Source organism: Cryptotermes secundus, unplaced genomic scaffold (assembly GCF_002891405.2).
Source record: "Cryptotermes secundus unplaced genomic scaffold, Csec_1.0 scaffold88, whole genome shotgun sequence".
NCBI classification, from domain to species: Eukaryota; Metazoa; Arthropoda; class Insecta; order Blattodea; family Kalotermitidae; genus Cryptotermes; species Cryptotermes secundus.
The window spans coordinates 1702777-1718463 of record NW_019724585.1 but is presented as its reverse complement, the minus strand read 5'-3'; the positions used below and the strand labels follow the sequence as shown (position 1 = coordinate 1718463).

The following is a 15687-nucleotide window of genomic DNA, read 5'->3' as shown; positions in this document are numbered from 1 at the left end:
GCTGGATGACCTTGGGGACAGAAGAGGATATTTTCATTTGATGGAGAAAGCCCTAGATCACATCAAGTGGAGGAACTGTTTTGGAAGAGACTGTGGACCTGTCATCTTGACAGATTACAGATGAGTGAATGAGTAATGCAGTGTCCTGATCATATATGTGAGAGTGCCCATGTTCCCTATCCACTGCATAAAATTCTGCTGAAGCAGAATGTTACCAGTGACCCTAGTGTGATGACAAAATCAGATGAGTTGTGACTGAGTACAGACATTTATCTTATATGTAAGTTCATTGACATCTGGCTTACATAGAGATATAAGACCAAATTCCAACACGTAAAAATTACAATATAATGAGGGTACTATTTAGTCTTATATATTCAATTACCCCCCTCGTTGGTGGCTCCACCTAATCGTGGTGAGGGGGTTTGAGTATGCCAAGGACCCTGAGAGCTATACCAGCGGTAGCGTAGCTACTGGCAGGGCCTCCCTTGCTGGACAGGTCAAAGGGTAGGCATCAGACGAAGAGAGACACCAAAAACTGATGCCGGAAGCAGCGTCATCAGCAGCGACTTGAAGCACAGAGTAAATAATGCTCGAGATGGTTCAAGTTCGTATAGCAACAGGCGTGACCAGAGTGGTTTGAACGCCTATTGTACTGCGATGTGGAAAGCAAATGGAAAAACTACCACATTATCAATTTTCCTGGATAGTCTCTTTCCAAAACCAGAGATGCCATGTATGCGAGATGTCTCATTTGAAGGAGAAAGCTCTAGATCGCATCAAGTGGAGGAACTGTTTTGGAAGAGACTGTGGACCTGTCGTCTTGACAGATTACTGATGAATGAATGAATTCCATTACAGCTAAAAATATAACTGGTAATACTGAACATACATCTTTAAATGGAAATGTACTACGTATATACATGACAGCAAGTAGTATGAATCTGCAAAAATGTGATATATTTCTAGGATATAATAATAGACAATCTTAGTACAATAAATAAATATCTTGAAATTAACAGCTGTGATTCAGAGTCTCATTGTAAATCTGATTCTGTTGGAAAGTTATATTTGAAGACATAATTTTACTGAAAACAGAAATGTTACTACCATCAGAAGTCACCCTACAGTGTGGTTGCAATATTACCTGTATTTGTAAAAATTTTATTAATTTTCTTAGTGTACTTAAAAATCTACTATGACTGAAAGATTGAAATAATAATAATAAAATCAGAGTAGGTGAGCTCCAAGAAACCTTATGATGATGCATGAAAACTTTGAAAGATTAGTTTGTTGTGGATGAAGTAAATGTATGGTACACTTGGCACTTCTGAGTTCTGAGGAAAGGATGTCTTTCTGGTAATGTACAGTGGGACATTGTGCTGCCAAATAAGTCTAACAAATAAAATAGAAATCCTTTACTAAAACAAAGAAAATAATGGACTGAAAATTAATTTCATTTTAGCAAGCTATATAGACAAGATGTAGTCATGCTGGTGGCTTTCAAACGTGAAATCAGTTTCTTGATATTACAAGATCTATTTTTCTTTGTCAAAAAACTTGAAAAGGTGATGAATCTACACAACAATTGTGAGTACTAGAATTTTTCTTAGAAAAAGAACATTGACTTTGTTGTAATGTTTATAATCACCCTATGATCACTTCATATCTGTATTATTCATAGAATTTGTTTCCATTCTCTGGCTTTCCAAAAGTTTCAATGTGCCTTCAATTACACAATAAATTAGTAACAAGGAAAGCACTGTACAACATGAAATTTTAAATTGAACACACATAAAATATAATTCACTCTTAGGTTATTTAAGAGCAATACTTCAACTTAAGAAGTTACACAATGTCAAAAGACCAATGTATCACTACACCCATACCATTCTGCTTCATAATGAAATGCACACAAAAACTGCTACTGTTATATTGCATCCCCATGACATAAGACACTTCATATCAAAAAATTTTATAATAATTAAAAACAGCAAATAAATTTCTGTCACTTCACTTGCTGCCATGAAGAAACAAGGGTATTTTATAAATTTCTATACATTCTAAACACAATTTCCACCTCAGTGAATCCATAATTGCAATTATGTACATACTGACATCGCCAACTAAAATGCTGAGTGGTCATTACATTATGGAGTCATATGAGAAATAATTAAGAACAGTTACACATTGAGATCAGTGTCACCTGGGATGTGATGCTATGTGGTGTGGTATAGTGGTACCTATCACAAGGTACACAACTTCACATTTGAGACGATTGGTTCACATCTGTTAAGCTACACAGCATTATATCCCAGAGGACCATGATATGGATACGTCATGCCATGAGAACCTGAAATCTTATTATTTCACCAATTTAGATAAATGATGAACTGCAGACTAAAATGTGTCAGTTTTCTACTGTCAACCACACAGCAACATGTTGTAAGACAGTATGTAAAATATGACTTCTCAGTATTACTATGGCAGGTACATATTTTAAAATGTTAAGCTTTATCCATCTCTATGTATATATATCTAGTTTAAAATCTATAAATATTGCACTCTGATATATATCTCGTAAGTATCATAAGTATAAATATATGTTACATTTTAATAACATTTTTATAAAATTCTTATTTGCTAAAGCAGTAATTCTGTTATTATTAAAACATAATTTTTAACTATGAAATAAATCCTAATGTTAGTCTAAATAAGAAAAAGAATGGAATAATATAAATATAGCACACATTTTATGAATGGAATTTTTTCAATCCTTTTTGGCCTTGATATTGATTTGTTGCAGAATAAAATGCGCTGTTGCAAAGTTAATCACACAATAGATATCATTCTGCTTGACATCAGACACTATTTCTTTGATTCTACTAAATATTCAGCACACAATTGTTCCAAAAAAAGTTGCAGGTCTCACTGTGATATATCCTTCTGCTTTGTTGATGTGTTACCCAGGCCATATTTTCATATTTCACAATTTTCATCTTCCCTTGGCAGGCTTATTCCTTCATTAGTTTTACTGTATTCTTATTCTAGACTGTCTACTCTTTCTCTGTTGTCCTACCGGACTCCATTCCAGTGCCTGGCACGGTAATCATTATTCTTTCATTTAAGAAATGCCCATACCATTTAGTAATTTTTCACCTAACTAGTTTTTTACTGTTTTTATATTCTCCTGTTATCTAGTAAAAATGTGAAGGTATCCCCGTAAAAGGCCATGGAGGCCCATAGGGTTGTGAGGGATATGACTCCGAGACCGACTGGCCAACTGACCATCACTTGTAATGTTCCTTTGGCTTGAAGCTGTCAGTTGTGAGATAGTTGCCAGCCCATAAGGATGTAAACACAGAAGCTGAGGAAGCTATGTTGTTAGGAGCCAAAAGCTAGAAACGTCTAGTGAAGACAAACTGAGAGGGCTAAGCATGTGCTGTATTGAGAAGTCAAGTGTGTGATTTAGTGAGAGCACTATATTTAGTTGTAATTACTGTTTATAAGCGTTCAATAAATCCAATTACCAATAAAAACACTGTTGTGTAGTCACTAGCATGCGGCAATATACTCGTACACAATTCAGGATTCTGATAGACTGTCATCATCAGGTGATTGTAATTATACTGAAAGGTAATATTTTATTTTTGATGATTGCCCCTTTTCAGGTATTTGCACCTTGAATTTTTATTCCATAAATGGAGGTTGCCAGTTCCTCCAGAACATCGGCAACAAAGTCCACTTCCAGATGGTGCAAATACCCAAGAGAGGGATCAACATAAAAATGAACCACTATGAAAGCCTGAAATCAGGATTGTTCTGTTGCTTTTATTTTCAATACTAGAGGAAACCACATGCCCAGAGGCAGCTTGGTGTTCTAAGAACGGGCTCTTTTATCCACAAAAATTTAAAAATATTCATAATGCTTTCTTAATTGTTCACAGTATATGTAGTTTAAACCATTCTGTTATAATTGAGGTGAAATGTGGCTATTGATTGATGAATTACAAGCTAAAATAAGGATCAGTGATTCCAGTATTAAAGATTTTTTTCAGATGGCAAAGGAAAACAGAGTGAGGCATGAAACACAAAATGGATATCACTTTATTAATATTTAGAGACATAGAACATAGAGCATTGAGATGGTGTGGCCATACTAAACAAATAACAGAGGAAACATGACCAAAAAATATGTTGTATTGAGTACAGAAGGAAGAGGAAGAGTAAGAGGAAGAGGAAGAGGAGGAGGAGGAGGAGTCCTTGCTCATCTAGCAAAACAAGGTAGGCAACACTTTGTTTTGTGGTCAACGCAAATTTCTAATGCTCAAAGGATTCTGGGTTTGACTACCAGTAACAATGAAGACATAAACAACAAAGAAGAAATACCTATCTGTGTAATTATAAACAATATCCTGATAACAGGAATAGAATCAGGTCAATAATTAACTGCAGTTAGAAATTTTTAGAGAATCATTAGGTGAGATGAATGCTGGGCAGTTGGAGCATGATATACCTCCACAATTTTGTTGGCTCCTCTATTCAGTATTCACCTCTGCACAGACAACATTTCCAATTCCAGTAATAAAACTCTGAGCATATAAGTTAAATATCACTGCCAAAACCTGGAACAGACAGTAATGCACACAGAAAATGGCTTGAATTTGTGCTCTCAGTACAGTCCGGAAGGAAGGTCTGTGACTTTTCCCGGTGGCATATGACCTGAATTACGAGAGCTAACAGGTGACGAGTGTGACTTATTACAGTACTCTCTCGCAGGTGTCACCATTTGTGGCTTCATCAGCATATGTGCTGGTGAGCCCCTGTTAACATGAAACCCTGAATATAACCCTGCATTTATATGTCCTCTCTTGATGACGAATGACTTACTGCTGGTTATACCAGTTTTACTATGGGAGTTTGTTGGTGATTGGTGATTCAGCTGAGGAATGGATTCAAAAGAACTCCCTTTGCTAGGGGATGATGGAAGGAAGAGTGGGTGACATGATCCATCTGGAGGATATCGTTTATTGCTAGACACTGCAGAGGGTTCATTATCATGATGCCTGGGGAAGCAAATGTTATGGCAGTCTCTGTATGACTGCAAGGATGATGGCTGTGATGAATGATGGTTGTGAGATGATGATGACCTTGGTACAATGACAACAGGTGGGGGAGTGCTGTAAGCCACAGCAGCATCCGTTAAACTCCTTCTGGACCGAGATTCAAGATAACTCTTTCCCCACTCTAAGCTCCAGTCCTCAGTTGAGCCTCTTCCACTGCTCGTTCTACTGCGTCCTCGGTCAGATGAAGTCATAACAATATCTACAAGCGAATCTAATCCTTCATCAATGCGGTCCAAGCTCTTTGACTTCAGTTTCTTTGCAGAAAATGATGGGTTTACCAATTCTTTATGTGCACCAGAAAAATTCGTCTCCGAAGACGGTGATCTCTGATGTTTTTGTTTTGGAGTTATTTCTGGAGAATTTGAGAGATCTGTCACATAAAATAAACCATCAAAACTTCCACACTTTTGTCTTGAAATTGGTCTACTTTCTGAACTTTCATCCTTTGACCTTAGATTTTTGCTTCTTGAAAAATCTTCCTTTGATTTTACTCTTCTACAGCCTGAAATTTCATCCTTTGTTGATGGCCTTCTATTTCCTGAAACTTCATCTTTTTGTATTAATCTTCTGTTCTCAGAAACGTCCTCTTTTGATGAGAATCTCTGATTATCGATTACTTCCTCCTTTGTTTTATACTGGCATTCCTGTTGGCCGTTGTTTTTAGCCCGCTGATGCTGTTCTTCATGGCTCTTGTAATGGAAGGACTCACTGTGTTTAATAACCACAGCAGCTGAGGCTTTATTATTGGCCTTGAACTTCATATTCTGTATTGTGTTACCACTGTTTCTCTTACTGCTTTCCTTGCCGCTCTGGAGGCTACACTGTTTTGCAGAGGTGCTGGTCTTACTATCTGTTACCTTGTACCTATAATCATCATTTCCACAGGGCTGTTGGAAGAGCTGAAGCAAATGACCGCTTCCCTTGCTTGTCTCGCTGGTATCAACAAGGCATGTCCTTTGAATATCCTTATTATGAAAACATGTACTTCCAGTAGCTGTTGAAGTAGTGCTTCTTTCTCTGGCAGCACTCAGTAGCGAATCAGAGTCTTCCTCACTGGTGTGACTTGGAGTTTCATCATCAAAGAAGGGATTCTGACCAGTTCCAGTATCATCAATATAGACATCCCGTCCTGGATTCAGGAGTAAATGAACCAGACTTCGAGCTCTTCTTGGCGGTTGTGGCAGAAGACATGTTGGTACGATCTCAACCTCAGCTTCTGATGATGGATGCTGGATTTCTATAGATGTCACTTGCTTACCATATTTCCCAGAAGAACGTTTCTTGGAATCAGTTTGTTGTTGATGATGATGGTGATGATGTTGATAAGGTGATACTTTATGATGATTTTTGTTCTTACCTGTCTCTAAGTCTATTTTCTTAGTCTTTTTCTTTGCCTCATCCCATTTCTCTTCAAGCTCCTTCTGCTTCATTTTAACTGCTGCAGCTTTCTCAGCGGCCTCAGCTGCATATGCTTCTGTTTCAGCATCGTTTATAATGTTCCTTAATTCTTCTATAACTTCATCAATTGTTGTTTCATCTTCATCATCATCATCACCACGTTTTGACACGTCATCATCATCATCTAGTTGATCTACACTTGTTTCTTTCATGACGATGTCATTATTTCCATTTTTTCTCAATCCATTTCTCTCAACGAGGATTGTGTCATTCTGGACAGCAAATAGTTCATATACCATTGGCTCTCGTTCAATGTCACCAGAGTCTTCATCCTGAGACAGGGACTGATCTTGGTCTGAAGAACTGATGCCTTCATCCTCAGCTGGAGTGGAACCAGATCCTTGTTTAGAAGAGTCTTCAACAGTACCCTTACTCCCGTGCTGCCGTTTGGATGACTGGGAGGAACGGAGAGTAGCCACCTCTTCTTCCAATTCGGAGCACCTTTGTTTCAGGCACTGTTCCAGAGACAACAGTATGCCTTTCTCTTCCTGCAGTATCTGTAATTAAAGAGAAATAACCAGCTCAGAATTTAATCTAAAAAGTATGAGTATATACAAGACGAGCGAATTTTAAATGACAGATGACTCGCTGGTCCTACTGAATAACAACTTCATATTTAGAATAATACATCTGACCGCGAGAGCTGGGATAGCGCCATCTGTATAGCGACTGCCTATGGACTGGACGGCCCAGAAGTCCCGGTGAAAGCAAGATCTTCTGCTCTGCATGTGGTCTAGATTGGTTCTAGGCTCCACACAGCCTCCACCCAGCCTCCTATCCAATGAGAACTTGGAGCTCTTTCCCTGGGGGTGAAGCGGAGGGAGGGTTAAGCTCACCACTCATACTTGCCCATAAGTCTCCATGGCGTAGTGCAAATTAGTTAGGCACAGGGACAACTTCACCCTTTTTACATCTGACTGCGGTAACACAGTATGCGATGCGATGAAGAGAACCATCATTCTGAACATGCGGCCATGTTTCATGTTAACTACACAAGATAAAGCAGTTGGTGTAGTAGTCACATCGCAAGGTTGTGTTTCAGAAATATTTTGTTCCAGCTTCGGTTGGGCTACGAACTATGCTCACAGAGATAATTATGATGTATTATTGGGTCATAAGATCCTAATATTGCTCTGTTTGAGCGCTATGATGTGAAAACATATGGCGGGGGGGGGGTGTAGGCAAAACTTCAGTGCTCCGAACACTTTATCCCCGAGGAAGGATAGGCGGCAGGTTGTGTTGTCCTAGACTTGATCTGGAAGTGGTGGAGATGGTTGGAATCCCGCTTCTGTTGGGTGGCACCAGCGAACTTGTGCAGTAAGCCTGTACGCGATAAAAATTCGCATTAATATAAAACCTATTGTGTTGCTTCCTGTAGTCGGACAGACCCACAGAAAACACTGCTTTACTGACAATAATAACTTCAATACCCCTGTGGATTATGTCTCTTTCTGCCCCTCTGAAAGAAAGAAAAAAGAAAGTTCAACTCTTTGAAGACAAACTGAGTATTTCTCGGAGCTAAATATTTTTTTTTTCTGAAATCCTTTAGATTCCTAAAATTGTGAAATCGGGAAGACATACGTATTACATTAACAAAATGATGGAAGTGCATACTTTCTTTCTCAGCAAATAGTCTATGTTCGTTTCCCAGGGATTTGAACATTCAGAATCATGAACACATCAGAACTTCGCGCATGAATGGGAATTTAATGAGAGAGTCACAACGAGGGATCTGATATATCGCCAAGCATGGCAACCCATTCAGTTTTATATCACAGTGCTTCAAAATAAGTATGACACATTAGCAGCCATACTGCAGAGGGCAACAAAGCACAGGCTTAATGATAACGGTTGCCATTCTAACTTATGTACGTACATGTATATTGACAAGTACGGGCAGAATATAACAACAACAAACAGCTGTGGAAAGCATGCTTGAGTCGATACGACACTGTCCGTCTTTTCTGAAGTAAAGTTCAATGGGCACTACAAGATAGCAGCTCCACCAGGATGTTAATATCGCAGTATAACTGTAGCTGTTGCCTGTCAACTTCATAGCGTTCATTTCCAAGCGTCCCTCTTGAGTAGCCATGTATGAGAGAGCTTTGCGGTGACATAAGTACAGTGGGAACTACGAGGAGGATGATCCCAGTGACGCAACAATTTACAGCTGAAATTTCAACAGGCTTTATGCGGGTAAAGTAAGTAAAGCTATCCCTGTAAGAGGCCACGAAGGCCCATAGGGTTGTGAGACGTTAAGGGTCCCAAATTATCTAGACAATCGGCTCAAAGATGGCGGTAAGGTTGTCAGCCTTACGCGCCGGCCGCTCAATTCCTGGTACTCATTTCTGTTAGAGGCTGAGTGAACCCAGGGCCATAGTGCGGCCGGAAGGATTAGGTCAACTGAAAAAAAAAATCCAATGACCTCATCGGTATTTGAACCCGCGACCTTCAGACTTGTAGCATAGAGCCTTAACCACGAAATAGAATAATATATGACTTCAACTAAGACTAACAGTTTTAGACTTTGATGTTGCATTTGAACTGATATTTAACTAAACAAATTTATCAAACAGTAATTTTTAATCCCGGCTCGTAATCAGTTTTAATTACACTATTTTAACGGTTACACGAATGGACACATTAACAGACTACCGAAGTAGAACTAATTATTCGTATGTTAACTGCATATTTAGAATAATACATCTGACCGCGAGAGCTGGGATAGCGCCATCTGTATAGCGNTTTTTTTTTCTGAAATCCTTTAGATTCCTAAAATTGTGAAATCGGGAAGACATACGTATTACATTAACAAAATGATGGAAGTGCATACTTTCTTTCTCAGCAAATAGTCTATGTTCGTTTCCCAGGGATTTGAACATTCAGAATCATGAACACATCAGAACTTCGCGCATGAATGGGAATTTAATGAGAGAGTCACAACGAGGGATCTGATATATCGCCAAGCATGGCAACCCATTCAGTTTTATATCACAGTGCTTCAAAATAAGTATGACACATTAGCAGCCATACTGCAGAGGGCAACAAAGCACAGGCTTAATGATAACGGTTGCCATTCTAACTTATGTACGTACATGTATATTGACAAGTACGGGCAGAATATAACAACAACAAACAGCTGTGGAAAGCATGCTTGAGTCGATACGACACTGTCCGTCTTTTCTGAAGTAAAGTTCAATGGGCACTACAAGATAGCAGCTCCACCAGGATGTTAATATCGCAGTATAACTGTAGCTGTTGCCTGTCAACTTCATAGCGTTCATTTCCAAGCGTCCCTCTTGAGTAGCCATGTATGAGAGAGCTTTGCGGTGACATAAGTACAGTGGGAACTACGAGGAGGATGATCCCAGTGACGCAACAATTTACAGCTGAAATTTCAACAGGCTTTATGCGGGTAAAGTAAGTAAAGCTATCCCTGTAAGAGGCCACGAAGGCCCATAGGGTTGTGAGACGTTAAGGGTCCCAAATTATCTAGACAATCGGCTCAAAGATGGCGGTAAGGTTGTCAGCCTTACGCGCCGGCCGCTCAATTCCTGGTACTCATTTCTGTTAGAGGCTGAGTGAACCCAGGGCCATAGTGCGGCCGGAAGGATTAGGTCAACTGAAAAAAAAAATCCAATGACCTCATCGGTATTTGAACCCGCGACCTTCAGACTTGTAGCATAGAGCCTTAACCACGAAATAGAATAATATATGACTTCAACTAAGACTAACAGTTTTAGACTTTGATGTTGCATTTGAACTGATATTTAACTAAACAAATTTATCAAACAGTAATTTTTAATCCCGGCTCGTAATCAGTTTTAATTACACTATTTTAACGGTTACACGAATGGACACATTAACAGACTACCGAAGTAGAACTAATTATTCGTATGTTAACTGCATACCCGATTCGATATCATAAAACCTTATGATGACCACAGACTGAAACATACTTCATCAATATTGCGAAATACTGCACAATTAAATGTGCAGACGGAGAGAAAATATTATATTAATAGAACAATTTCAAGTATTTGGTCCAATAGCCCTTTCTGTCCCCATTAAAACCCCATTTCAGTCAATTCACCGTGTTACTCTTGCACCAGCATTCAGAACTCTTTTTGAGAAGTGATGACCTCCCATCCTTTCAACATGCTCACACTCATTCTTTCAGTAGACTGAAGTTATGTCTGCAGCGGTGTCAGCTGTAATTACTTCCGAAAATTTTCACCCTTCCTTTGGCCTAAGTGTGCAACTTCTACTAATGACAGCGGAAGATATAGTCCTACCGTTCCTCTATACTGCAGCGGTCTCATTATACTCTGTAATCTTAAGGGATTTAAGAATTATGTTTTCCGATTCCCGGCGCTACCAGGTTTTCTGAGAAGTAGTGGGTCTGGAACGGGGTCTACTCATCCTCGTAAGGATAACTGATGAGCTATTTCAAGGCAATATCGACTCCGATCTAGAAAACCGAGATTAACGGCCGTGGGGATCCGTTGCGCTGAACACGCGACACCCTCTATCCGCTAATATTGGCACTAACTTCGCCGACAAGCGGCGGTCGCTCGGTCGGTATAGTTTGCTTAAGGACTAAAGGCCACGGTGTTTGTTTTGTTTTTCGTTTTTGAATATAGTTTAAATATTATCACTGTGACCAAACCAATTACTTGAGGGAGGAGGGGCCAAATGCACACATTTTATAGAAAAATTAGAGGATGAAATACCACTTGCGAGACCTGTCGTAGATAGGAGAATACAATTAGAATGAATCTGAAAGAAACAGTGTGGGTGGATGCGTACTGAAATAATTGTCTCAGGGTAGAATTTGCAGATAACAACAATGGGGTCCTGGGAATGCGGTACGGACAATTCGGTTCGTAAGAGATGGGTGATTGTTGGGATGCGTTACTATCGAATAATAAAGAATGACTCTAAACCATGAGCTTCCATTCACTGTATAAATTATTGCCTCGAGTTTTATTATTCTACTCTCTGCTCTCATTAGAGCGTTTTACTGAATCCTCCAGGTCTAAAGCGAGTTTCATTCCTTGACGTGATAATTTTATTTCTTCCTATTATATACTCCTAGTTCGAAGTGACTACATGTTTCTGTGGTCAATTGACCGTTTTCTACGGTCTGAGTTCCACATATGCAACATGTTTTCTCGCATGTGTAAGTGGCATGACTGTCTGGTTCTCCGTCCAGTTGCTGGCCAGTAATGGAGGACACGTTGCCATGGTCCAGTCCTTGCTCCAAGCACTGATCTGATCTAGGCTCCCAAAGTTCTGCAGATATAACTGAGCTCTTAATCCCGATTTCATATCTCGGCTAAGCACCAAACATTTTGGCTTATTACAAGCAAATACAAATTTTAAATTTTAATTACGCGGTAGCGTAGTTGGTGGAGGTACTATGCTACAAGCAGGAAGGTCGCGGGATGGAATTCTGATGAGGTCACTGAATTTTTTTAAATTTACCTAATCATTCCAGCCGCACTATGGCTAACTCATCCTTTTTATTTAACCATCTGAAACGTAAATTAAAGCCTGAAACTAAGTTTTAATAGGTTTTTCAACGTAGATTTTAAACGGGCCAACAGAAATTCCATAAAAGCATTTCTATGTGCAAAACTCGTTCCAGTGGCTAAGAGTAACTGAAAGACATCCCATGACGAACTCACTCAACTCATCCTAATAATAATTTATAAAGGGTACGGTAATCAGCTGCCTGGTAGAACAAAGTGCGAGATATTTCTTTACCAGCAGGAAACTGTTAAACGTTCAACAAAGGTCCTATGCCATATAATTAGTTGACAGTCTCTTCTGACATTTTGTATATTCGTTATGAATATTTTCCATTTTTTTTTTCAATTGCTCTTCCAGTCCATTCAGGGCCTTGGCCTCTTATTCAGTTGCGTAGTCATTTTTCTCAGACGGTAGGACTCCTTGGACGAGTGATCAGCACGTCGCAAGGCCGCTACCTACACACAGAACAACATAAGCACAGAATAAACGCAAACACACATCAAACATCCATGCCCTGAGTGGGATTCGATTCGACGATCCCAGGTTCGAGCGAGCGAAAACAGTTCATGCCTTAGACCGCGCGGCTACTGTGACCGGCGAATCTTTTCATTGCTTCTTTCAAACACATCGAAGATAATTGAGTCAACTGGCATAATAATTTATTTTGGGCGCAGTTTTTTCTTTTGTCGGTAGAGCCCCAATTTGGGCCTTGGCCTATCTCCCTGAAACTCTCCGTTTCACTTCGGTTTTACTAGATCTTAGATATTTAGTAGGACTTCTTGGGTGGGTGATCACCTCGTCGCAAGGTCGCTACCTGTACACAAACACAGAAAAAAGCACACACACAAACACTGAACATCCATGCCTTGAGTTGGATTCGAACCCGCGATCCCTGCTTCCGAGCGAGCGAAGACAGTGCATGCCTTATACCGCTCGGCTACCGTGATCGGCTTTTGACGTAAATATTACATTATAATGAAAGTAGACCGTCGGTGAAAATTTGAGTCACGAGCAAAAACTTACATGGACGACACTAACGTCTCTTTCAAGCCATGACCTGCAATATGCACCGTGACCATGGAACTGATGCCCACCTGCTCGTAACTGCTCGTAACTGCAGCACGGGAACTGCATGGAGACAGTTCGGCTTCCAACGGTCGCACCACAGAGTCTAAGTTATTGAAATGATCGATTATTTCAGCAACACCACAGAGTTCATAATATCCAGGCTAGCAGGTCTAATGCTACAGAAACAATAAAAAGTAAATAGCAGCTTCTAAATTGTTTCAAAGTAGTGCATTTGCTTCTTCCTACACAAAATGTAGTTGTATTTAGACCACTGGTTGGTATTCAAGGTGCTATAACTCTATTAAACTAGAATGTCCGGTTCTTTTTTGCTCAAACTCATCTTGAATGTAATAGAACAAATGTACAGTGCATTCATTTATATGGAGTGCTAAGGAGGCCGAACTGGTAGCCTAAGCAATTTACAGTCATCTGCGGGGGTTTCTATAGTTTTGTTCCTCCTAGATAGAACAATTTTATGCGCATTGCAGATGCAAGTTACTGCCAAATGGAAGTATAGATCAAGGCTGTCATGCGCCATATTTCTTGTAAGCATACCAACGGTCTAAGGCAGGTATTAAGAACATATCTTCCGTAATCATTAGGTTCTGAATGGAGGTTTTTGCGTACTCAGATTCAAAGGTCGTAGCAAAAAAGAACAACTTAACCGTTAACAACTTAGAGTTAGCGGATTGGTAACACAAGGGAAGCAAGCCCATTCTGCTTATTCACAGTCCCAATATGTAGAGCCCGTGAAAGTTAAAGAAACAAATCGGTTTTGGCACCTATATCTCGACACTGATCCATGTTCTTAATCAAATAAATTCAGTTAGCACTTTATTATCCATCTGAATATCATATTTCCATCTATGCCTGTATCTCCCAAGTGGTCCCTTCCTTTCAGGTCGACGACGATGATAGAATGACAAAAAAAAAAAAAAAACAACTACAACCATCTTTAATGCTATACACACTAATGTCTGTTCCAAGCACATCTGATCTTCCTCTCTCTTCACTGAGAGACCAGTATTTCGCTTCCAAATATTGCATGATCAATTTATGTAAGTATTTCAGGATATGAGGACCTCACAGCAGTGGTTATGAAGAGCTCTGTCATCTGCGATATAGGGCAATGTTTTCAGTTCAAGATCAACAGTTCAAGGTAGCGGGCGTTCTTGTATTTTCGCTTATTTTCAAGTGTCTTCGCATTCATTCCTTTATATATATGCACCGTACCATTTTAATTGCTCTAAAATGTGTTTGTTACTATTAATAATTTTTTGTTTGTTCTAATAAACAGTATCTTGCCAAATTCCTAAGGAACCTAACTTCATTTGCCTGTAGTTCCTCTCTCTCACGCGTTCACTTCATAAAATAAACCGGTACTGAGAGTACTCGGAGAAAACCTGCCCCAGCGCCACTTTGTCCACCACAAATCCCACTTCGAACCCGGGCCGCCGCGGTGGGAAGCCAGCGACTAACCGTTTGAGCTATGGCATGGCCGATTTTGATGTAAATGTACATTATACAGAGTTTATGGAGGCAGGTTCCTGCGGGGTGTCAGACTTACAATCTGAATGCAGTGTAACTACGTACTATTCGAGCAGCAGCAGCAGCAGTTAATCTGTTCCCCTCAGGGCAACACAGGTGCCCCACAACAGGCGGCAGCTAGCCTTTGCGCCGTTGGCTTGTTTTTTTTTAATCTAGTAACGGGAAACGGTACTGAGGAATTGTCATCACTGGAACCTGTCTTCATGTGCATGTAAATACCGCAATCCGTAATGTCATATTACCATACAGCGTAGGGTAAGGTGATTTGGTGACACGTTTCCCGATGCTAGCCTGAAAGTAACCGGAAACCTGTTGAGCTCACAACTCTTGCCACTGAATGTTCTTCTCACTAGACTTTCCCGTTTGGTACGATCTGAGAAACTCTGAGGATATATAGCGCGAGCATGGATTCGATTGCCTTTACTTCAGGAATGTCTACTCAGCATTATTTTCTTCTTGGTTTATTGTCTGAGTTTTCAAACTATTGCTGAAATAATGAAGATACTATTTCGTATGTGTGTTGTAAATTGCAAAAGAAGGTAACATATATGAATACCACAACAAGTTTCCAACCAGCGCAATGAACTTCGCTTAAAACGACTTAAGATCCAGTAATTTATTTGAAGGTGTTCCTTCGGTATGCCGACTTATTTTACACAACTGAAGAAACTCTTAATTACGCCTGCTAGGAAGACACAGATCAATAAGGAAAAATATTTAATGAGAAATTTCGCAATTTTTACTCTTCACCAACGTTATTAGGGTGGCCAATTAAAGGCGATGAAACGTGATACAGCACGCACGGAGGTTCTGAGAGAAAAGGCGGCTTCAGAGAGACAGAGCACAGGCATACACTGAAAGGGGGGGAAATAAATATATATAAATAAATAAATAAATAAATAAATAAATAAATAAAGGTTATTTACTGGATTCAACTGATTCATAAGTCCAA

The 15687-nt window shown here is 39.7% G+C and overlaps 1 protein-coding gene across 1 annotated transcript in view; it reads right to left on the bottom strand.

Moving 5' to 3' along the window:
- Window positions 1-784: 784 nt before the first annotated feature.
- The window catches only part of LOC111862291, a 181977-nt gene continuing 167074 nt past the window's right edge, over window positions 785-15687 (bottom strand). The window contains exon 7 of the mRNA XM_023847557.2: window positions 785-7081. Coding sequence (XP_023703325.1) covers window positions 4673-7081 — 2409 coding nt within the window. The 3' untranslated portion in view covers window positions 785-4672. The remainder of the gene's footprint in view (window positions 7082-15687) is intronic.